Here is a 24,145-nt window from a genome sequence, read left to right as displayed (position 1 = left end):
TATCCTAACAGTTGATGACATGCTGATGTGTGGCACTATCTACCCCCAGCTGTGGTGCTCATTTTATTTGACAGCAGACATTGCACTAAGTCATTGCTCTGTATCATGGCCCCAGCCTTTAATGGGGCTGCAGCTAGTTGTGGCGTGATAAATAACTTATTGTTTAACACCCTCATCAGCATTCACTCTTTGAGCACATGAAACACTGTTAATTTAGGCAATCATTTCACTTAAAGGCCAAAAGTGGAGAATGGCACATATTTTCCAGCGTGCTGCTGCAGTGCATTATATCTCCAGCGCATCCATCACGGGCACAACGTGACAGGGAAATGCGTGTGTATGTGTGTGTGATTGTGTGACATAAAGGCAGTCTGACGGCCAGTAACTCACTTAGCAGAGGCAGCTGTTGTCGAGTGAGGGCTTGGTGGCCAATTCCCCCAGCGCTTTACTTCAGCTTCAATGACGCGCAAATAAACAGCTCAACACTTTTCCAAAAGAGCATCTTTCCTCTTATCCTCATCTTCTCGGCATCTTCACCTCCATCCAGTGACCAGGCCTTCTACTCTGGTCAAACAGCCTGTTGTGACTGTCAAAAGTTGCCTTTGATTTCGAAACTGGGCTGTATCACAGGATCATAAAATAACGGTACATCACACCTAACGTTTCCTCCGAGGCCCGCTTCACTCCTGGCATTAAAATGTGTTTTTTCTGTGATCGGATGAGAATGCGCATATTTGTTACCACTGTCACGTTAGCTGTGCTCGGAGTCACCAAGCACCTCTGCTCACGTAGTGGTTTCGCAGATCGGATAACAATCCTTCCCTGGTAAATGGTCAGGCGTTCGATCACAGAAAACACATTCTAATACCAGGTGTAAACGGGGCCTCAATGCTGGCAATTGGCATGTTGTGAAAACTTGTTCCATCAGTTGTATTGTAATATTTTGACATGAAACAAGCAGAAGAAACAAATCTGGTTATTGGGGCAGTCCCAGTGCCCTTTGTCTTATTCCACGTATTTCCTCCATTTCTCTTTTGGCAATAGCCTCAAACTAGTCCTTTGGTCCTATGGAGGCTGCATTTAAAGGCTAACTTGGCTGTTCCACTTCCAAGGCTTCACCTAAAGCATCCTTCCGCCCCAAAGAAATAAAGGGTCCAATACATGGAACACAGGATTCACTACATTCCAGACACCCATCGGATAAAAAGCCTTTTCAATATAGGTACCAAACCTCAGCTCAATCAAATAGATGATGGTACAAGGGATCTTGAAATTTGATTTTTTGTTCAAATATTAGCATGTTACAGTAAGTCCACTTTTGTATCATCGCAGTTCAGCCTCCGTAGCCTACGCAGCCTTAGAGGGCCACCTGTTTCCATTGCCGGCCGTCTATGAGGTAGCCCTTAAGACACAACTCATCTATACCCATGTCTCTCTTCGCTCATCATCATATTTTACGTCTTGCTTTTGTTTTCAGCTCCATCTTATCTTTTCCTCTCTCTCTCGCACACACTTCAAACATCAACTTTGCTTGTTTACTGTTCTGGAGCTAAATTTCATTATCATAATATGAAACACTCAGCAGAAAATCCACTCTTTTCTCACTCTTTTCTTTCCCCACCACACGTGTGTGTGTGTGTGTGTATGCATGTCCATGGACGTGTTGACAACACTTTTATCACACACACACACACACACACCACTTGTTTTCTCTCTTGCATTGCAGAATGCCTCCGCCCTAATCTTCAGGTTTAAGTTGGATTTGCATACATTCGTTAATAGCATCGGGAGCAGTGCGTCAACACAAGGTGCTTAGACAGTGTGAATTATTATTAGGGTTTCAGTCATTCCACTTAATGATAAGTCAATATTTAGCCCTGTCAATGAACTACTGATAAAAATGTGTGTTGTGGATTAGGGTTATCTGAGCTCTCTAGGAGACTAAAGCCCCTGCACAACTTTAAACAAACCAAACACTTTTAAATATCTGAATATATTAGGGGTTTGGAAAAAAGTGCACAGCACACACACACACACACGCACAGAAATGTCTATTATCACAGATTGGTGGCATGCATGAACATACATAGAAGGATCATGCAGTACATTAGTTCAAATAATGCTTATGTTGTTATTGCGTGTCTCACATATGGACTCGTATGCACACACACACACACCCAGGCAGGTCGGTTTATTTACATATCTACATACAGTATATGCTGTACATGCCTTAGAATTGCTTATCTATCAATGTGTGTGTGTCTCTGTGTACACTTTATCCTCTGGAGGGGACCAGACTGTATAGGCCAGGTTGTGAAATTAAATCACAGTGGATTGACTTTCTCTGACAGTGTGCACAGTTTTCCCCTGTGGACACACACACACACACACGAGGATGTTGAAGCAGGACGCACAAATATAATAAAAGACACACAAACAAAGACAACTACTTTTTTCCCAGCTGACTAGTTGTCCTCTCATCTCTCTGATCTAAATTACCAGCTGGTCTTGTATGTAACAGTGTGTGTACAGTGCTTCTTTTGTAATGTATGTGCCTCAAGGGCTCAGAGAGAGAGAACTAGTCAGCTGGGAGAAAAGTAGATTGTGTGTGTGTGTGTGTGTGTGTGTCTGCTGGACTTTGGTAAATGCTTTGGTGGCACTTATATTTTCACCACTCTACAGGGATTCACTAAAGATTAGGACATGGCAAGCAGATGTTCATGTGTCTTTAAAGTGTCTCTGAGAAGAAATAAAGCAACTTAATAAAGTAATAACACAGTGATAAAAAAGTCTGCGGTGATTTGTGAGATTTGCTAAAATAAAGAACATCAATGTATCTCATTAGGTCATCCACATTATGCAATGAAAATGTATGTTTTGTTTGTACACTGATAAATACACTTCACTAATTAACCAAAAATCATAGCATCTCCTAATACCTTTGAAAGGCAGGTGTCCTGGCACCTTGGCTGACTGTTGTTGCAAAGGCAGATTTGCCACCAGGATGTAAGAAAGGGCATTTGTCTTCAGAGAAAATAGACCCCAAAGAACAAATGTCCTTCAAAACCTAAACATTTTAATAGGTGCCCGAAAAATAACAGTTCAACATTGTACCAATGATCTCAGATTAGGTTTTTGTGGGTTAGAATATGTGCTCTACTCTGCACCAAGATCCCAATGAGCCTGACCGCAATACAACACTAAAAACATGGCAGAGATCATGGACAGTGATGCTACAAGAACAGCCAAAGTGAAAACACAAAAGTGATCTAAATTTGGTGCATCATCTCTTATGTCACTTATGAAAGTTGAGGAGTGTGAACTCTGCTTTGCTGCTTTGAGCTGGGTAGGTCAGTGAAGGCCATATGTGCCTATGAGTGTGTTTGTGTGCATGCAAGCTCAATTTTCATCTTCTTACCTGGGAGTTATTGTAAGTCTTTTAACGCTAACTCTTATTAAATCACAAATTAAACACGTAACGCAAAGGCAAATAAAGTACACCCACCTGCACGCACGCACGCACACATACACACACAGCGTCTGTCCTCATCTCTGTGCTCCTGACAGCCTCTAGTTTTATTCATGCCAGTCATTAAAGTAAACCTAATAGAAAAGCCATCATCATAAATACATTAACAGAGAGAGAAATGTCTTCCTGTGTTCAGAGAGCACTCAATCTTCAAAAGCAGCCAGACGCTGCTGTTTGGAATCCACTACTGTTGGCCATTTGCTACCCATCATTGATGAGGGGCTTTTGGCAATGATAAACACACATACACACATACATAAACACAAACACACACATTTAGAAAAATGTTGAGAATCTTTTGGCAGAAACAATAGAAGGACATGGGAAGGATGTGTGTGTCTCGCTGCATAAAGAAACACACACATTATACATAAACAGAGGCACGTACAGAAAGTGAAGCATTCATGCACCAAGTTGAAGAAATAAACCATAGCATCTGCACACACTCACTCACTCACACACACACACACACACACACACACACACACACACACACACACACACACACACACACACACACACACACACACACACACACACACACACACACACATCACAACTCCACCAGGCTCGGAGTGAGCTAGCTTAACTACTGGGATAATTTCCCTCCAGCAAATGGTCACTGTGCCCTTGAAAAACATATTTGATTATTACTTTTTCCTCCCCCTCCTCTTTTTTTTTTTTCTTTTAGCATCATCACAGCCATTTTCATCACGCGCTCTGATGATGGCACGGCAAGGCGCGTTAAGATAACACCCCAGCACCACCAGGCTTTTAACACTTAAACGGTGAAAAGGGATATTCAGATTTGTCCTTGAACATTTGGATGGGGCCTGCTGGGTGGAGACAGAGGGGAGGGAGGGAGGGAGGGAGGGAAGGAGGAAAGAAGGGAGTTGGTAAGGGAAGGAGTTAAAGAAATGCACAGGTTTTTTTTAAGATTCACTCGCTTTAAGAAAAGTGAGGTGGGGAGGGTGTTTATGGTCGCACCCACAGTGAGTGATGGGAAAGGCTGGGTTGAAGGGCACATGGAAGAGTTAAAGAACTGCACACTATAAAGGAAAAGTGTTCAGGGAAAACGATAAGTGGAGCACACACAGTGAGGCAGGGGACACGGGGAGAGTCAGGGAGCAACAGGAGGCCAAATACACCACACGTTCCCTTAAACGCCACCTAATCTCACCTAAGTCATACCCAAACAACTTGAATACAACTTCAGATGGAGGAATAGAGGAGTAAGAAAAAGAGCCCTAAAGTTGGTCTGGAACGACCCACACAGGAGGAAAGGCCACAAAAAAAAAAAAAAAACATTTGGTCTAGTGTTTAATCTACTTGAAAGTGAAAGCTGTTAAAACAAACAGGCAGATTTGGTGGGAAGGGATTTTCAAACAGAGACTTATTGTGGACGGTGAGGAAAGGATTATAGCACATCTCAATAATATTAAAACTGGATGTAAAGCCCATTTACAAATGCTTTGACAAGTTACATGACTGAATGAGTTAAAGGCACTCCAGTGTGTAACTTCTGTCACCAAAACACTGCTCGTCTCACTAACTTCGCAGTCGTCCTCACGTGAGCCTGCGCAGCTTTCAGAAAGGACGGCTCGACTGTAGGTCCATATGCCAACTGTTCTCTTTCAACATTTATTTCAGTATCTCACTACCTCACTCATTATTTCAGAGAACTGGGGATAAAATAATCACTTTACTAGCATAGCTGTCATACTTCATACCTTCCCTCCATCAGTCGTGATATAAAACACATCACTCTGTGTCACCACGTACTATACTGAGAAACTGTATAGCTATTATGAAAACTAATTTGACAATGGTTGAAATATAATGGTTTGTTTAAGTTACATACTACAGCTAAAGTCACAATGTCATTATTACACTTACATCAGCTCTACACTGACTAGAGTTGAGGGTATTGTTTGTGGTGATGGTCCCTTAATCAATACTTCAACATACCAATATAAAGAAGAAATACATATTTACACCCCTCATTTGTATGATTAATAAAACTTAAATATATGATGATTCATTTGTTATCATCAAAGATGCATGCAATAGGTTTAAATGTAATGAATATCACGTTACCAATAATATTTCCTCTTCAACTTTTGAGTCTATAGTTCATAACAAATTTTATATCAAATCCCTCATTATGTTCTTGACATCCAGTGTTCGCAAGACTGAAACAAACCAAGGAAAAATATTATGGCTCCAGCCACTGGCTGTTCTCAGGTGTGGAAAAGAGAGGGTTAGATTGGTGGGTGACCACTGACCATGATAAAATCAACTCACATTAAAGGTGCAATAAAATACAGTAATGAAACAACATGTTTATATCGTCCTGAGACGCAAGTTTCCATTACTTGGCACGACTCATGACTCAGCTCCTCATGGTGGCAGTCATCTCTGGAATACATGCATTCATCTTCTACATAGGAGCACCCTGGACAGTTTGCCAGTCCACCACAGGGCCACATAGAGGCAAACAACCATCCACTGTCACACTCACATCTTAGGTCAATTTAGAGTTGCATGTTTTTGGACTGTGGGAGAAAACTGGACAACATGAGGAAAACATGGAAACTCTACACAGAAAGGCCCTTGTTCCAATGAGGTTGTGAACCCAAGTCTTCTTAAGAGTGCAAACCACCACACCAACTGTGTGGCCCATCACAGGTCATGTTATCACAATAATGATAACATGATTGGTTGTAAACCGGTAGATAAAGCTGGTAGCGGGAAAAATAATTCACACTTTTCACTTTTAAAGACATTACACTTCTTGATGTGTTAATGTTCGTGCTGTAATATATCTAATTGCTGTAATATGATTTCATTGTCATCATTGTTGATGTATTTTGCAAGTTACCCTGTAATTCCCAACCAAAAGGTTTGTTAAATCTGTTTTTAGAAGAGCACTGGACTCTGGCTCAGCTTTTTCTCTCCGTAATATGTGTTTCCTCTTTCTGACCTCGTTTCTATTCCAAATCAAATAATCCATAAAGTAGCATGTGTGTGTGTTTGTGAGAGTATGTTCTCCTGCAACTGTGTTTTTGAATGTGTGCTTACACACACACACACGTGTGTTTAAGTGCTGTGTTTGTGTGGAGTTGTGTGTATACCTGAGTGTGTGTGTGTGTGCATGCGTGCGCACATGTGCATGCGAGCCAGTACTTGAATCTGTTGCCAGACGGCTGTCTCCTGGCATTGCTGTTCCCCTGCAGTGTGTGTGTATGGTTGTTGACAGTGTGGACGGTAATGTGTGATAGATCGCACTTCAGGGACCCCATAATCACATCAGCCTAACCTAGTCTATCAGCTGGGCACAATGGGATACCCTTCACTCCTTCTTTAATCTGCTCCATCTAGCTCTTCACTACTCTCCTCTCCTGCTTTCGATCTCTCCCGTTTTCTTTGTCTGTTTTTTTTTTATCCAAGGAATATTTTACTCTTTTTTTTTATTTTTCTTCTATTCATTTTCTCAACATTAAACCTTTCTTTCTTCTCCCCTTTTGTTACACCACACATTTAGACTTATTACTTGACTTAACTTATTACTTAACCGTTTGGTATTTGTAATTGTCCTATACTTCAAAAAGTGAATTAAAGAATAATTCGATTTCTTTCTTTCTTTCCTTCTTTCTTTGTGTCTGAAAAGTGCCATTTTTTGTTCTCTGAGAGAAACTGTGTTCCACTGTTTCCTGTTTTAGAGATAATTTCTCTTTCCTTTGATTTTTAGCAAACAAACAAAGTATATCACTGGTTTTAAACACAGAAATAAAAGAAGTGCCATATTTTAAACTTCCTTCTGGGTCAGGTAAAGATGGCTGTGTAAAATGTGGAAACTTTCAGAGAGGTGTGGTGTGTCAATTAGGTTTTTTGTTCTGTGATTAACGGGGAGCTTGCACTTGCTTATTTTTTGATTTAGTATCTGAATTATTTCTTTCATAATTAACTTTTAAAATCATATTCATCTCAATCCTCGCACTACATCTTTAAAAATACAAAACCTCGGACATGGTGAGCGGGAGCAATGAGAACAAATGGTGCCAAGGTTAAGTATCTTATCCTATAATAGGTGTTGCTGCCGTGTGTGCATGTTGTGAGTGTGTGAGTGTCTTGAAACAGACGTGTGGGGTCGAGGTTGCCGAGCCGGCCCCGGGGCTCCCCGACAGTGCGGTGCACCCGGCAAATGGCCCTTAGCCTTGCTAGTGCCGCTAGCCCTACGATCCATCATACCATATGCTCTCAATGGGGAAGCTAACGCTAATGACTGATGAGTGGAAGAGAAGGGGGCAGCATCGAGGTAGGGAGGGAGGAGGAGGAGGAAGAGGAAGATGAGGATTAAAAAGATAGTCGGAGAATCAAGAATTCAGAGGGGGAAACATGAGAGAGGGTGGGGAAACAAAGTTGAGAAAAGTAACAAAGAAGATGACGAATGAGAAAAGGAAGGCGGTGAATTAATAAGAGAAGGAGCTGGAGAGGAAGAGGTGGTGGGGAGCATATGCACTCGTTGGGAGGCCCCTTCAAATGAAGGATGACCATATAGCCCGCACTGCTGGAAGAGAGACAAGGACTCAGTGTAGAAGCAGAGAAGGAAAGATGAGGGGGAACAAGGGACGATGAGCGGAACACACAAAAGATTAAAAAGCATAACTCAATATTTGAAAATTAAAACCTTTTGCAACATTTTAAAAACAACCAAAGCAAGGCAATTGTATTCATATTTTTAAGCCACTAAATCATAACCACATTTGACATAAACGTGCTTTTCCTCTAGGAACTCTTTTGTCCTCATACATGTACTTTTGTGTGGATAATGGCACACACAATATGCATGTGTCCATTTGTTTGTGTGTAGGCTAATGGAGTGCTACAGGCCTGCCCATATGGGGCCATTGTTTATGTGTGATGAATAGAGTCCACGTGTCAGTCTTTGGCACTCAACACTAAGCGAACCCTGCTGAGGGAACCCTGTTGACGCCATGTCTGTGTTTGTGTGTATGTGTGGGTGCATATAATATGTCTATATGCATGAATGTGTGTGTGTGTGTGTGTCTGTGTGAAAGAGAGAGAGAGAGAATGACTGTATTTGTCCTGCTGTGTGCTTGGCAGTGCCCTCAACGGTGCCATCCCAAGTGTGTTTCATCATCATCTGCCATGACAAAGATATCTAATGACACACACATACAACCACACCGTCACAGACGCACTCGCTCACACACACACACACAGTCCCATCTGTGCCATGGTATCTCGGTGGGACCGGGACACTGCAGGAGAGGAAGAAAGGGAAACAACCCCACGTTCCTGCACCTTGTTTAACTCAACCTTCCTTGATTTACTCTCTCGTCCTCTCTTTTGAAGCGGGGCTGGATGATATACTTGTATATAATCAGTGTGTTACACATACAGTACATGTATAAGCACCCTTTGCCAAAATGCAGCTGGGTGTGGATGCACAAATATTATTTCAGCCACTAGACTCTAATCATAAGTTTGAGTCACTTTGCAAAACACCAGAATCCACTGACAAAACCAGTTATCAAAGCTCCCAGAACACAGGAGTTATTGGCCTAATGCTGCCTTCATCCTTAAGTTTGAGCTACTTAAGTAAACTCCACATCACTTGCTCGACTACAGACTTCACTGGCTCCCAGTTTATTTCTGGCTTGATTTTAAAATTATTTTATTTGTTTTTTAAATGTCTTCATGGTCTTGCCCTACAGTATCTGTCCGACCTGCTTCAGTCTCTCAGGTCGGCAGATCAGTCACTGTTAGTCGTCCCTAAGACAAAGAGGAAACTCAGAGGTGACTGCGCATTTTCAGTCGCTGCTCCGAAACTGTGGAAGTTACCTTTGCACATCAGGCTGGCCGATTCACTTCCTGTTATTAAGTTCTCACTTAAAAGCCTTTTTTTCTTTTTGGCTTTTACTCTTTTTTATATAGTTTTACTGTCTTTTATTGTTTTTTACATTTTTATTTATCATGTCTGTGTACAGCACTTTGGCCAACATATAAGCCATGTTTTTGCAGAACTCTCAGCGACACAGGCTGCCTCTCAGTACAGGGAGTGCAGAGAGCCCCATCACAGAGATGTAACACCCAAGCTATCGTATGTGTATACAACAGTCATACAGTCCTCCTTCAAAAATCCCAAACCATCCCTCTCTCTCTCTTGGGCTAGAGTAACTTAGTTTTCAACAACAGGCACTTTGGAGTTCAGAGCAGCTTTGTATCAAAAATGCTCAGTAGGTCTTCAGACTTTTATTGTTGAGGGAACCACTTTTTTTTATCAGTGGATGTTGATTCATGTTTCCTTCACTTACCCGGAGTGTAAGTATGCCCTTTCCCCCTCTCAGCATCACCACAGCACACCAGTGTATCATCGAAAATCTGGCCTCCGCAGCACTGAACTCCATAGCCATCATGCAGGCTCACACTACAGCAGATCTGGCCACCTTTCATGGAGTAGGGAACACCCCCACAGCAGCTGTCACCCAGCCCCACTGAGACCCAGCCCCCTGAGAGGTCAGGACAGCAGTGTTCATCTGCAGAGACGAGGGGAAAAATTAAAAAAAACACAACATGGAAAATGAAAGACTCAAGTCAAGGACACAAAATGAGTAATTTTGCAAGTAAGAACAAACACATGAAAGAATCGGCCACGCACTGTGTTTCACATGTACATAGTATCTTCCACAGCACTGGTGGTCAGGGAGAGCCAGCAGCAGTTTGCCATTGCAGCAGATGGGGTCAGAGGAATTACTCCAGCTCAGGTAACTGCCTTCACAGCAATGATGATGTGGCTTCTTGGTGTGCAATAGTCCACTGCAGCACACCTAATCAACATATGCACAGATAACATATAACTTTTTATTTAGGTGAAAGTACAAAATTATTAGAAACAAATCATAGAGTAAATCAGTAAAATCATTCAGTTAAAATCTGTATTAATCTGAAGTTTTTCAGCATCATGGGACTCTCAGTATTGAGAGTCTGAAAATAAATCGAGAAGACATTTTTCCAGTATCCTACAACACAGATAGATGTTATAATTTTCTTCACAATAATATATAATAATACGTTCATGAACATAAATCCTGTAATGTTGCAGCTGGTTAAAAATGAACTACTATTTTCTCTATACTTCTGTGTCATACAGTCCATTATCTTTTCATGTCAATAATCAAAATTAAAATCCACAAAATACTCATGATTAAAGCTTTATAATAACTCCATACAGAGCACAAGTGACTCAAAACTCTACTTTAGCACAGTACCAATGAGAGAGAGAGACAATCAAAACACTATCGTGTAAAACAAAACTGGTGGATCTTGTGTTTGTCTTGGCTGCATCCTATTCAGTGCTAGGTTATGTGATTTTCATTTCAACACCTGAACTTAACTCTGAAGGTGTTTGTTACACTTCGGGCAGTGTGCAAACACAGGCAATGTTAACCTACAGTCGCTAGAGCTGAAGGTCAAGACTGCATCCGGCTTGGATCAGGTTTGAAGAAAACAAAACTAACAAAAAAGTGGGCTCGGTCAGGATTTGGATATAAAAACGAGACTTGAGCTCTGCTCTAATGAGGTGTCTTCACTCATTGACTTTTTACTTCAAACATATCAAAATTGCATGGTCAAATGTGGGACTCGTCACAGTTTGGTAACATACAGTACAATGAAAAGGACGTTTCTATGAAAGTAAGCGATATAAAGGGATTTGAACGCCTGTCCACTTGCAATACTTACATAGTATTTATACGTGTGATAACAACAGTAAATGCTGTTATTGTTTATGCCATTGGATGCAGTGTGGGTAAAAGTATGATGGGCGGTTTCACTGTGCCAACTTGGCAGGCATTCAGTCGTGACACAGAGATGGAAGTGAATGCAGATGACAAGTTAATTTGTTTAGAGAAATTAATTGCTGAGAGGACGGACATGCATCCCATATAAACAGCTTGCATTTGTAAGGGGAAATGTCTGAGAGTGTATTTGTCTAAAGGTCGTGTCTGTATCTTTTTATTGCTTGTTTGTATGTGTGTCTAAGGCCTGGCGAGGTCTAATACCCTGAGGGAGGAGAAGCCATGTTATATTCTTATAGTCTCCACTTCAGATCAGGAGCCAAAAGCAAAAACCACCTGACTTCTATCTTGTTGTTGTACAGAGAAAGCTTTTATGACTATGGTTGATACATAGAACTTAACTTAACCCGAATTACTGTAGTTACGTGACGCTTTGTGCTATCGGAAAAATTCCAACGGTTTCTGAAAACGTATTAAAGGTTATTTCGGTAAAAGAAGCCGGAGAATCAGCAACTTTGTCACCAGAGAGGAGAGAGTGGGAAGAAGACCTGTACATAGTTTCCATTTTTTGTCCTGTTTATATAAATTGAGATAAAGAAACCACTGACAGACTCAAAAAAAAGTTATTGTTATATGTTTCATGCTGTTCCAATATCAAATTAACATGCAAAATCTGCACAAATGCAGTGTTTTTCTATATAAAAGTTTTTGTTTTTCTTCATTTTAAATAGTTAAAACAGTATTTCAACATGCAATAAATCGTACATAACTGGCAGATATTGGAAGTTATTCTGCAAAAAGCACTTAGTTACAGGACATTCTCTGGTGGTATTATGGTTAAAATAAGCAAAAAATAAAAGTCCAGACGGACATTTGGAGGGTTAGGTGTTGAAGGATCCAGATATAGTACAGATACAGATATAGTTTAATTGGAGACGTTCTCTCTCCAATTATTTTTTTATGTAGCACTTTGAGATTGTTTGTTCAATATAAAGTGTATACAAATAAAATTCATTATTATTATTATTATTATTATAATTATTATTATTATAATACATTTAACGTTAATAATGAGATGATTACAACATATACAGTGTATATATAACAAAAGAAAAACAGGTAGAGCAGGAATGCACTGATTAACAGACGGAACCCGATAATCACCCTTTAGACTGCCATCAGCCAATCAGCAGAGAGATAATATTCACTGATACAGACACTGGGCTATTATACTGGAGGAGAAAAAAATGAAAGGGGGGATTACATGTAACCAGTAGAGGGTCATATTATTCTGCAATCCCAGACAAAAAGTAAATAAATTAAAAATGACTAAAGCAATAATAAGTAGGAAACATAATCACCTGTATGTCAGGATGGAAGCAGGATGCTCCACACACACCATGACTCACAGGACACTGGAGGTAGGAACATTCAAACTTCATATCACCCGCTCCCTCTGACTGCTCCCCCGCAGAGGTTGTGACCCCTGTCGACCCACATGACCTCAGGGTTCGTCTTAAAACCTCGTAGCCCAGCATGATACCGCTAGGTCTGCCTGGATGTGACCAGTCCAACCTGACTGCTCTACTCAGAGAGAGAGAGAGAGGGAAAGAGGAGAGTGAGAGACACATTCACACACACTCACACACATATGATACATTCATGCATGGTTAATGCCTGACAAAGTTGAGTTACAGTGTCAGGGTGTGTGTATCTTTATACACTTCACACTATTGATTTTCTTCTGTTTTATCGCTGACATCTTTGGCAGGAAAAGACCTGTGTAGTAACACTCAGAGTTACAACGTGCACCGTCTCCTAGAGTGAAAATAAGCTGCAAATCACCACTTCCTCTGCAACCGTAAGATTTGCAACACTGTGGTTTAGGTCAAATGTACAAAGCAGAGCATTTAAATGACATTAAATTTAACTGACTGCAAACAAAGTGTCAATTTAATTCCATACCTTATTTATTTTGGAAGCTGTTAACAGTAACATGGTTAAATTATAGCCAGAGGTTTTATACGGTGTAGCCTTTATTCAAAGCGGATGTAGGCAACATATTTTTGGCATTAGTGATCAACAATTCTATGTAGTCTTTCATTATAATGTAAATCAAGTGATTTCAGTGGGAATCAGACGTCTGCACCTCATCTCGACTTGAAATCTGGTCTGTGACAGGACAAACTGACCGATCACAGGGCAGATGAGAGAGAAGGCGCTGCTTGTACTTGTCCCTTCATTGCAAAGGTTGTTATTCCAGCATTGGAATTGCAGTGAAGCAAAAAAAGGAAAAATAGTCTTTAAGAAAGACTCACCATTTCTGAAAGGCTCTGAGAAAATATCAGAGCCTTTCAGAAATGGTGAGCTTGCTTGGCTGAGTCATCTGTCCCAAAATGATAGTATTTCACGACCTTTCTATTCACTTCAATTTCTCATCTTATATATTTCTTTTTATAGATATCTTGTATTTTAATTTTCATTTTATTGTCATTTTAACATTTTACCCTTATTGTATGGTTTCAAGATTTTACTTCTATTAGCTTTTTAAATGTTATAATTTTTCAATAATTATCTTTTCATTGTTCTAATGCTCTTTATAACAAATTGTTATGCACCCACACACACACACACAAACAATTTGCTGTGCTGACGCTGCCTCGATTGATTTCTTTGTGTCAAACCTGCAAACTTGAACATTAATGATCGCTGCACATAAACCAAAGGCTATAAAATGTTACGACCCTTGAACAACATTAATCTGAAATTATTGTCATTAATATAAAAAAAGACAAGCAAGAGTAGGAGTGAGAGTGAAAGAGAAACAGAAGGAAAAAAGTATTTGAAGTCCGTGTCAGTTTTACCTGGGACCGATCACTTGCCCATGTGGTGTGCTCATGTCAGCAGGCAGGTCCTCCACAGTGGTCGTCTGAGTAACGTTACTCCTTACACATGCATACACTGTACACACCTCCACCTGAAATGCACATCCCAACACATTAAAGGTGTTTTATTTTTGCCTTTGTATCCCATTTTTTCCCCACTTTGTCAAATGAAGAATAAACTTAAAATCATTATGATGCTGCTGTGTTTTTTTTCAGATATTTTACTCATAAAACTTGACTGAAACACAGTAAGTAGGTGTAGGGCAGTGTAGGGCAGTGTAGGGCTTTTATTTTCTTTGAAGGAAGTGACTTTGACGTCAACTTTTTGTCAATTTTATTTTATTTTTTTTCAATCCCAACATCCTCTGCTGTTGTGGGAATGAAAGATGTAGCTCAGCTCCACTGTCTGATGATTGAATAAATCATTTAGCTCTGGAAATTAGTAAAAAAAACGGTTTATGTTTTGGGTGAAGGGGCCCTTTAATGCTCAAGAAGCCATGAGGTTACTGGGAGCCCAAAAGACTCGAAGAATATTTGTGCCAAATTTGCAAGAATTAAATTTCCAACTGGTGTCACTGATACATCATGTCAATAAAACATTATGAATTATTATCAGTTATTGTGCTAACAAGTGTGGGATAGATGGACGGACAAAATGAATCCCTGAGGCCACTGGCAGGCACTGAGGCATGTAATCAATCAGCATTGTTTGCATTTCTACTACATCTGATTATCGTTGTTCATGTCCCATACCTGTACGTCGTAGACAGTGAAGGGCAGCAGCTCTCCCAGCAGGTAGGACCCTGAACTGTTGTCCACACTGCCACGGAGACGGTCGTTAACGTAGATGCAGTAACCAGTCACTGCTCCGTTTGGTTGCAGAGGAGGGAACCACAGCACGCGCACAGCCGTGCTGTTTACTGGAACCACCTCCGGAGCGGACATCCCGTCTGGCTCTGGGGACGAGGCATGTGTAAGTACAGAAGCACAAGATTAGTATAAATAGCAACGGAATACAGTGAGGTCACACTGACCTTGACATCTGACACAACCACCAAAAAACTTTCATTCAAAGTGAACGTTTGCACCAATTTAGAAGGAATTCCCTCAAGAACTTCTTGAGATGGGACGGATGGACAACATGAAAACACAACGGCTTGGGAGCCCTCAAAGAGGTGAAGTACAGATGACAGTCATGATCGATGAAAAAATCGGACAGAGGACGTGTAAAAGGTAACCTAATAACAAAAACCAAGTTGTGACCAGAGGAGCGAGAACGAGAACCAATCACAGCGGTGATGATGGTGGAAATGATACCGACTCCATCTGTTATTCTAAGTGAAAACGCACTCAGCGAGGAGAAGTTAACCCAATTCATTTGCTGCCAATGCACTTACCTAAACCCAACCTACTGCTCCACATTTCATTTACTGCAGGATGGCATTATCAACGCAATACTGCACTCTGAGCCTATTTCCCTCATACACACACGGACATGCACACATTTTTCCTGCCAATTAGGGCCTGATGTTAGTAATGCCCTACAGATCGCAGGCCATGTTAGAATGGATGGTAGGGTTGAGCTGTATTAGTTCAAATATATTTGGCCTTGATACGCATGTGTGTGTGTGTGTGTATACTCCTATGGCTGTAAAATAATGAAATTACCTCCAGAGCCCTCTCAGTTAAACGAGCCATACTTTGCCTTTAGCACCTAATGATTTTCTAATGTTTTTAATGCACTTTTTATTATACTGCTCAGATTAGAGTGAGAGTGAGAGAGAGAGAGAGAGAGAGAGAGAGACAGAGAGAGAGAGAGAGACAGAGAGAGACAGAGAGAGAGAGAGAGAGAGAGAGACAGAGAGAGAGAGAGAGAGAGAGACAGAGAGAGAGAGAGAGACAGAGAGAGAGAGAGAGAGGCCTCAGACATATAATCATACTGAGACAGATGAAGAAGTATGGTGGGAGAACAGAGATCACCAGAGACTGAGAAAACAAAAACCGACATGGCGATAAAAAAAACAATGATATTCCACATAAAGCAAGGGTAAATAATTTGTTGCCTCAACACTTTTCTTATTAACTTGTCTTTTTTGTTGAAATCTTGTCCTGACAGCTATCCATAAAGTGGTCTAGGAGGAAAAAGCTGGTGGCCGTAGCCCTCACAACCGAGTCATAATCATGACCAATCATTTCATTCAGATCATGATGCATCACCATCCAATTCACTTGTTCGGGCAGTTCAGTAAGATTGGATGGTGTTTCTACGGGGCTGCCCGTTCCACAGCTGACATTTTTGTGACAATGCATAAAAATGCTCCAGAAACCGATCCCTAACCCTACCTTTAACAACAAGCAAGAAAATGGCAGAAAGAAAAACAATATACAGATAAATATCATAGATCCACTTCAGACAATGTGATTTGGAAGCAGAGCTGTAACAAGAGGCCCAACAGGATGGGAAGGAAAATGTAATGGTTGAATTTACAGACCCAAGCCATAATGCACTCTCTCTTTAATCGCTCCAGGTTTTACATCCTGATGAGGATCCTCCGTTTATTTATTTTACAAATGTTAACATAAAACATAAAGACAGCAAAAACAAACATTAGATGTCAGTGCGACACCTGTTTGTACACTCATCTTCGTGGTGGCACCGAGAGTTTTGCCACATTTTAAATCTGCCTCACACACAGTTTGTATTGATTACGTGCCTCTCTACATGATGTCTTTAACATCTGTGAAGCACAGAGACAAGGGGAATACACATTAACACTGGCACCTCTCTTGGATGTACAGTGTGTCACTCTCACACATCCTATTTATTGTTTTGTTTTTTTTAAACAAATGTACACATACCTCCATCCTCTGTGGTGACACGAAGCGTCACTTTAGTTGTATTATGCGCTCCGTTGAACACCTGCAGTGACACCAGGTATGTAGTGCTGGGCCAAAGGTCACTTATCACCATGGAGTTGATTTCACGGGGTAAAATCAAAATTCGACTCGACTGGAAAGACTCTGTTGTGAGAAAGTATGATTCCACCTCTCCCTGCAGGTCTTGCAAAGCTAAGAAAGAGGTGAAAGCAATAGAGGCAAAAGAGAGAAGGATAAGTCAAACAAAAACATATTTTTGAGCCGCTGTCATTTCTGCTTTATGGTTTGTCAATGCAGTTTTGAATTGGGAGCCTTCTTGCTCTGTAGTACTCACAAGAAACTCACCTCTGCACATCCTTGTATCTAATGCATGTTTGTTCACGTGAAATCATTGTGAAAAACGACTTGGGTTTCAACCCTGTCTGGATAAAAGGACCTGTGCTGTGTGTGTGTTTGAGATGAAGTTAACTCTTACAGGGTTGCGTCCAGTTGACCTGTACTGCAGTGTGATTGATAGCGTGAGCAGACAGAGATGGAGGGCGGAGGGGAACCCCCGCCATGGTCGCCGCAGAAACGATCTCTCCTGACGACAAGCCCACATCATTATGGACCACTAACTGGTACTGGTAACGGGTGAATCTGTTGGGATACAATATGTCTGTTAAAATAAAATACATGCTACTTTGTACTGGCTGAAACTGAAACCTACTGAGAGAATTCAAAATCCCAGTTATGATAGTTGGATAAGAGTGTTTGTAATTTCAGTCACTCTGGAGTTACTCTACATCATCTAAACCTGTTGTGTTTTTTTGGAAGCACAAGAAACAATATATCACCTATAACACGTTCTGTGCTCTAAAAGGAAGCATAAATTACAAAGCGGACACCATGCTGTATGAAGGAATATCTGAAAGTAGTGACCAAGACCAATCCTCCCCTTAGGAAAATGTTTTCAGGCGTTATAAATCAACAGAAAAGTAGGCTCACTTTCTCACAATCTAATTCCAATTCCCTCATCCTCACGCAACCATAAAACTCCAAGTAGGACATTTAACTGGAATGAAACAGCAAGTGGGATCGGGTACACATCTGTGTGGAGAGTATGGAGACATTTTTAAAGACTATAGTAGCTTCAATTTTTCGGAGACAAGGACTCAAAATGGAACAAATGGAAAATCTAAACAGCCACAATTTATTTCTTTTATTTTTGATAGTAATGTACAAATTAAAAGTTGGAACTCATACATGGTGGAAACAATTCATATCTTTAAATTCTCATCCTTGACATAGAATGTAGAGCAATTAGTATAGCAAATAGTGTTAATGCTCCAGGACATTTTTATCTATTATTATCTATCTATTATCTATTTATCTATATCTATTACACACCAAGTATTGAACTGAACCTCGACTTCAAAAGATTATATCGCAAATTAAATCCGACTGCATTATCTGCCAGAACAATTGTAATTATATATCTATGCCCATTATTTATATACAGTCTATATGTGTTTATACGTCATCCTTCTTTGAAGTTCTTTGCCAGCAACTTATTTGTTGTCAACAAACTTCCAGTCATAAATAAGGTGAAAAGTGCTGACAAGTCAAAACAACTGAATACTTGAATAAAGCACAGTAGAGACACAACACTGAAAAAGAGTACAACTGGAGCTGTTTAGCAAGCATAAAGGGAGGAAAAAAAATCTGCATCCACCAAGTGCCAAACTGAGATTAGGGGGACGCTGTGTGAAAAACAATTTAATTCTTTGGGATATTTGCTTAATGTATCTTTGAGCGGTATTAAAAGATCGGCATCAGCAGCAGCTCGCCGATCAGCTCTGCACACACGGTTTGCTGCGGCGCTGGCGTTTGCTCTAGAGCTCATTTCAGTAATCTCACCTGCTTAGGCCTTTATCTTGGTAGAACAATTTGGTGCCGGAGTAAACATGGAGCCAGTGATGGAGATCTTCGGAGGGGGGAGGGGACGTGGCAGTTACTGCACGGAGCGTGGCGATGGCCAGGGGCTGGTGAGTTTTACGTCTGAGCAACTTGTATCTGAAGGGGAATTTTGAATTAAAGAACACACACACACACACACACGGTTGGATGTTTAGGAATGCATGAACAAACAACACATGTACAGAAAATGCACCAATACGAGCACAAGCACACTCAACCAGCTAGAAAATAGACCCATACATAGCTGACTCCTCTCCTTATCCTTTTCTCCACTTCTGCAGTTTTACACAGTCGCTATTCTTTTGCATTCACTGTATCCTCGCCTCCCTTCAACCACCCCTTCCTCCTCCGATTTTTTATTTTTTTTGTGTGTGGGGTTTGTGTTTTCCTCTCCCCACAGTGATGCTAATTTTTGCTGTAATCAGAAGAGAAGGGCTTAATGCTGCCTTTTAAACAACCCACTTAGACAAACACACAGAGCTGAGCCGAGCAGAACAGAGAGACAGGCTCATGCATTTTAATCGTCTGCCGGGGAAAATGGACTTTTATTTTAGGCCTAATCGCCGACAGAGTAGAACAGGACAGAACAAAACGGACCAGGATGTGCATTAGGACTGAAAAAGCAGTGATTAAACATGCACGGCACTTAGCTCATTACCAGGGAACTCGTGTTAGCAGCTTGTTAACGCGTTCCTATCTGCTTATTTTTCAGCAGCAACTGAACATCTCGAGTGTGACTCTTAATAACAACAAGCTCTCAATTGCTTTCAATAGCCTTCTAATTCTCACCAGTGAATTAAGACACAAGGAAGAGTCAGATAATGTGGAGTTAAAAGGCAAACACAGACTGAGGTCCATATTTAGTCATCATAATTAGTATTAGATGTTGGATGCATAACTTTTTGTTAATGCGCTATGACTTTTGGTTCTGTGTATTTAAAATCAGCTGATCCAGGGCAGGGATGATGAAGAAAGGCAAATTCACCCACTGTATATTTTTACTTTGTATCTCCACCAAACCAATATACAACTCATCATCTTATGCCTCCTCTGCCATTTTGTACAGTATGCACACACAAGTTCATACAGCGGCTGAACTGAGGAACAAATGCAAATGAATTGAACAGTAACTACCGATTATGTTTACTTCTGCTGACCGATGTCGAGCTGACATTTTTTTGCAGAATGTTCCAAAGGCCAAAAACAAACCTTAACGTTTGGCCACCCAACTCTTAACAGTTAATCACTGAATCTCATCAGCATTTGTGCCAGCTGTTGATTGTTTCTTGAGATAATGCATTCATGAAGCGAAATGGTTTGGTGAGGTCACAGTGACCTTGAACTTTGACCACCAAATTCTATTGAATCTGTGAGTCCAAGTGAAAGGGATGTGCCAAATTTGAAGCAGTTACCTCAAGATGGTCCTGGGATGTTTTATTCACTAGGTCAAAGACATGGTTTATAGGGTTACGCACACCTGGGTCTTTGAACCTTGGATCAGTTCAACTCTGAGTCCAAATTAAAGCTTGTACCAAGTCTGAAAGGTGTTCCAAAGTTATAATGTAATTCATAAGGTCACAGTGAACAGAATCAAAATCGTCATTGTTTTTTTTCAAATCAATATCTTGCCAAAAACTTCTATCGAAGTATATGACAATCTAATGTAATTGTTCCATCTTTGGACCAACAAATACCAACACATAGGTGAAACTAAACCATAATATATAGGTATAGTTTCAGGGTGAAATTTACCTGATGTTGGGTCCATTGGGTCTGCTTGGTGGTTGCCAGGAAATGGCTAAGAATGACTCGCTGACTGCCACGACTGACAAAGGTGAGAGGCCTTCAGGAGTTGCAGGCCACGTTGCAGCTGGAGTAGGCAGACTCTCTGTACATCCTCCGACATGGCCACCACCCTCGGAACACGCCAACACAGTAACACTGTAGTTTGTGTACGGAATTAGGTCCATTACTGTGATGCTGAGCTCAGAGCTATTGTCATGCTCATGGAATATACGCGGTTCCGGGAGGCGGATCTCGTAGCCATGAATTTCTCCATTAGGAATTAGGGGAGGAGCCCATGTGACCTGAAACACAGGTGATGGATTAGATTTAAGTTGAAATACAATATTAATTCAGATAATCACAAAACAATCAACAGTACAGATAAAAGTGATGTCAATCAATGTTAACAATGTTTTGATTTTCCTTGCTGTACATGCAAAACCTGTACAAGCAAGGCCAGGTGATAAAGAAGATCTGTGAATTGAGGGAGATTGACCACCTTCTAATTTCTGAAAATGTGTGTCTGCTACTTATTCAAGCTATTGCTCTCACTTTACTTGTCTTGATAATAAATCACCCAGAAAAATCGGTGTTTGCACGCGTTCAGTTCCTCTGTGGGGAAAGATAACCTGACTTTGACTTGAGCAGATGATTCCTTTTACAAGAGTACATCACACGCACACATGCGCGCGCACGCGCGCGCACACACACACACACACACACACACACACACACACGCACCATGCTAAAATAATGAAAGCAGCTGGTAATGGAATTGCTGCATGCAAAAACAAAAGCTTGCGGTTGTTGAGCACTGCATCTGATTTGGAAACAGTTCAGACTGTCAGCATTTCACAGTGAAGATGAAGGTAACTGGGACACACAAACACACACACACATCTCTGTATATTCAAATTACAGCTTCGAAATAAAGGTTTTGTTTATACATCCATATACAAACACATGTCCACACACACACACATAGATACAAACTGCCATTTACATAAACTGATCAGTTACGAGCTTGTTGAGACAAAGACTTTAGGTAATTAACTGGTCAGTGTTGATGAGAGTATTATGAATGAACATCAAGAATAATTATTTCTCACACAACCTTGATGTTCATTTAACATGGGACATGTTGGGGGTGACGCACACACACACACACACACACACACACAGGCAGGGTCATGTTGAGTTAGGTAGCTCATTTCCCATAGTGCGTGTTGGATGTGCTTTGTGGTGGAAGTCATTTACAGATTGAATAGCCTGATGTAATCTGTAGATGGTGAAGACAGCAGGGACCCGGGGCTGACACAGAGAACTGGGGCTAAGGCTAGTTCACCCCTACAGTATGTGTGCGTATGCGTGTGTGCGTTTGTATTATGTGTGCATGAGTGAGACAGGTGAAAGTGAAAGAGAATAGGTGTGTCTCAGGATGCACTTTGCGTGTGTGTCTTTGTCCATCTATATTATTAAATGCAGAGAAAACTCTGAGGTGAAACTGAAACGGCACCAACTACTGTCGCTGACAACACAATTTTCACAGTATTCCCCCACATGCATCAATGCAATTGCTTATATTAAGGTAAATGTATTTTACTGCATAAACATGGGATGGAAGTTTCAGTCAGAGAAGTCATGCCACAATTAAAAAAAAAGAAGAAGAACAAAACAACTTAACAGTAAGAGAGACTGACTGAAGATCTCTACAAAAGAGAAATTATATGCATCAAAGAAAAGGAAAAAATAACGGAGACTGAAGTAGACGCTGAAAATCCTCTGTGTTGTCAAGGTCAACTAGTAACCAGGAAGCAGCCTGCCTGTCTGTCCAATTAGTAACAACTAGGAAGCAACACTTTACTTCTTTTACCTGTGACCTCTAAAGCTGTGCTGCTGCAGAGATGACAGGGGCAGTTCTGAAATGATGACATGCATTAGCATTTTTCTGCAGTTAGCATTAGTGCGGGCTTGTGAGTGCATGTGTGTGTGTGCATGCATACAATATTGTATCAGCGGCTTGATGTAGGATTAGTCAGAGCTGGAACTTAACTCTGGCCCCTCCTTCAAAATGGCTGACAGGAAGGAAGCTGCCTCAGACAGGGTCACAGCCCCACCCATTTTCTGAAGGAGACCTTGAATTGAATGTGTTTCTTTCTCATTAAATCCCAAAAGAGAAAGACAGGAGAATCAGTGTGACATTGCTTTGTCTTTCCTACTCATCCTACACTTCTGTCAGTACCAGGGTGACTGAGGAGATTCTCAATTTTTGTGTATGTTTTTTTTTTTTTTTAAATAAACTCAACAAACACTTACGATACATTAAGCTCACTCTTATTCAGAGACTATGATTTAAATGTAAGTGGAGATGTGGCAATTAAAGATTACATTAGCTCTAGCAAGCCAATAATTAAAAAAAAAAATAAAAACATCAATTTGTCTTATGACTTACTTGACATGACTCTGGTCCCAAGACCTTCACCCTTGGCGGACTGAGACCAGCTGGCCGAGAGGGTTTGGTTGTGATGCTGACCCACGGTCCTGCACATTTGTAAAATTTGTGAAAATAGGAGAGGAAACATTAATTCCATCACACATTGGAATATCTGATTATTTTTATTTCATTTCTGGTTATTTTATTTCATTTCTGGTCATTCTAATTAATCCTTTTATTCAGGCTTTACCTGTTGTGTTGCCAGCCTGGTTATACAGCACAAGTCGATACTGGTAGCTAGTCCAGGGACTAAGAGCTGATGAAGAGTCCAGGAAAGAAAGAGGTGGAGACTCTGGCAGGAGCTGGCCCACTGTTGAGACTTGCACGGTCCCAGTGACTCTACGCTCAATTAGCCACCTACCCACAGCACAAGATACAGCGGCAAAGCACTGTAAAGACAGTCGCTGACACGAGAATCAAATTAGGATTGAACGGTGTTTGCTCGTTTCTCACCAATCCAGTGGTCCGTTGCTCCGCTCTGGTGCAGCCCAGGACAGGAGAACAGAGGTGGGAGTGTCAGAGTAAAGGTGAGGTGCAGGAACTCCTTCAGGAGGAGCTGGGAGGGTACGGAAGCGCTGAGACGTCCCAGACGATGAACAACCCACACTGGTGCATGCTTCCACCTAGATGTAAAGGAAAACTTTACAATTTAATATTGTACGTGACATTTTTTTTTTTTCTATTACCATCATGCAAATACCTACGAAAGTGAAAAGTGGACATTTTCATGAACACACATTGCCAAGAAGAGAACTTGACAAAACTGATTTTAAGTCCATTCAAAAGACTGGTC

At 40.9% G+C, this 24,145-nt stretch overlaps 1 protein-coding gene across 1 annotated transcript in view; it reads right to left on the bottom strand.

The window, feature by feature from the left end:
* ush2a (Usher syndrome 2A (autosomal recessive, mild)) overlaps window positions 1-24,145 on the bottom strand; it is a 197,253-nt gene that overhangs the window by 67,579 nt on the left and 105,529 nt on the right. The window contains exons 50-61 of the mRNA XM_058630175.1: window positions 23,806-23,975; window positions 23,543-23,709; window positions 23,311-23,399; window positions 20,826-21,160; window positions 19,014-19,169; window positions 17,590-17,753; window positions 17,097-17,306; window positions 14,991-15,193; window positions 14,217-14,329; window positions 12,714-12,936; window positions 10,215-10,383; window positions 9,871-10,092 (exon numbers count right to left, since the gene is read on the bottom strand). Of these exons, the coding sequence (XP_058486158.1) occupies window positions 9,871-10,092; window positions 10,215-10,383; window positions 12,714-12,936; window positions 14,217-14,329; window positions 14,991-15,193; window positions 17,097-17,306; window positions 17,590-17,753; window positions 19,014-19,169; window positions 20,826-21,160; window positions 23,311-23,399; window positions 23,543-23,709; window positions 23,806-23,975 (2,221 nt within the window). The remainder of the gene's footprint in view (window positions 1-9,870; window positions 10,093-10,214; window positions 10,384-12,713; window positions 12,937-14,216; window positions 14,330-14,990; window positions 15,194-17,096; window positions 17,307-17,589; window positions 17,754-19,013; window positions 19,170-20,825; window positions 21,161-23,310; window positions 23,400-23,542; window positions 23,710-23,805; window positions 23,976-24,145) is intronic.

The sequence above is a fragment of the Solea solea genome, chromosome 5, assembly GCF_958295425.1.
Source record: "Solea solea chromosome 5, fSolSol10.1, whole genome shotgun sequence".
NCBI classification, from domain to species: Eukaryota; Metazoa; Chordata; class Actinopteri; order Pleuronectiformes; family Soleidae; genus Solea; species Solea solea.
The sequence above is the reverse complement of the archived record's forward strand: the minus strand, read 5'-3'. Positions and strand labels throughout refer to the sequence as shown.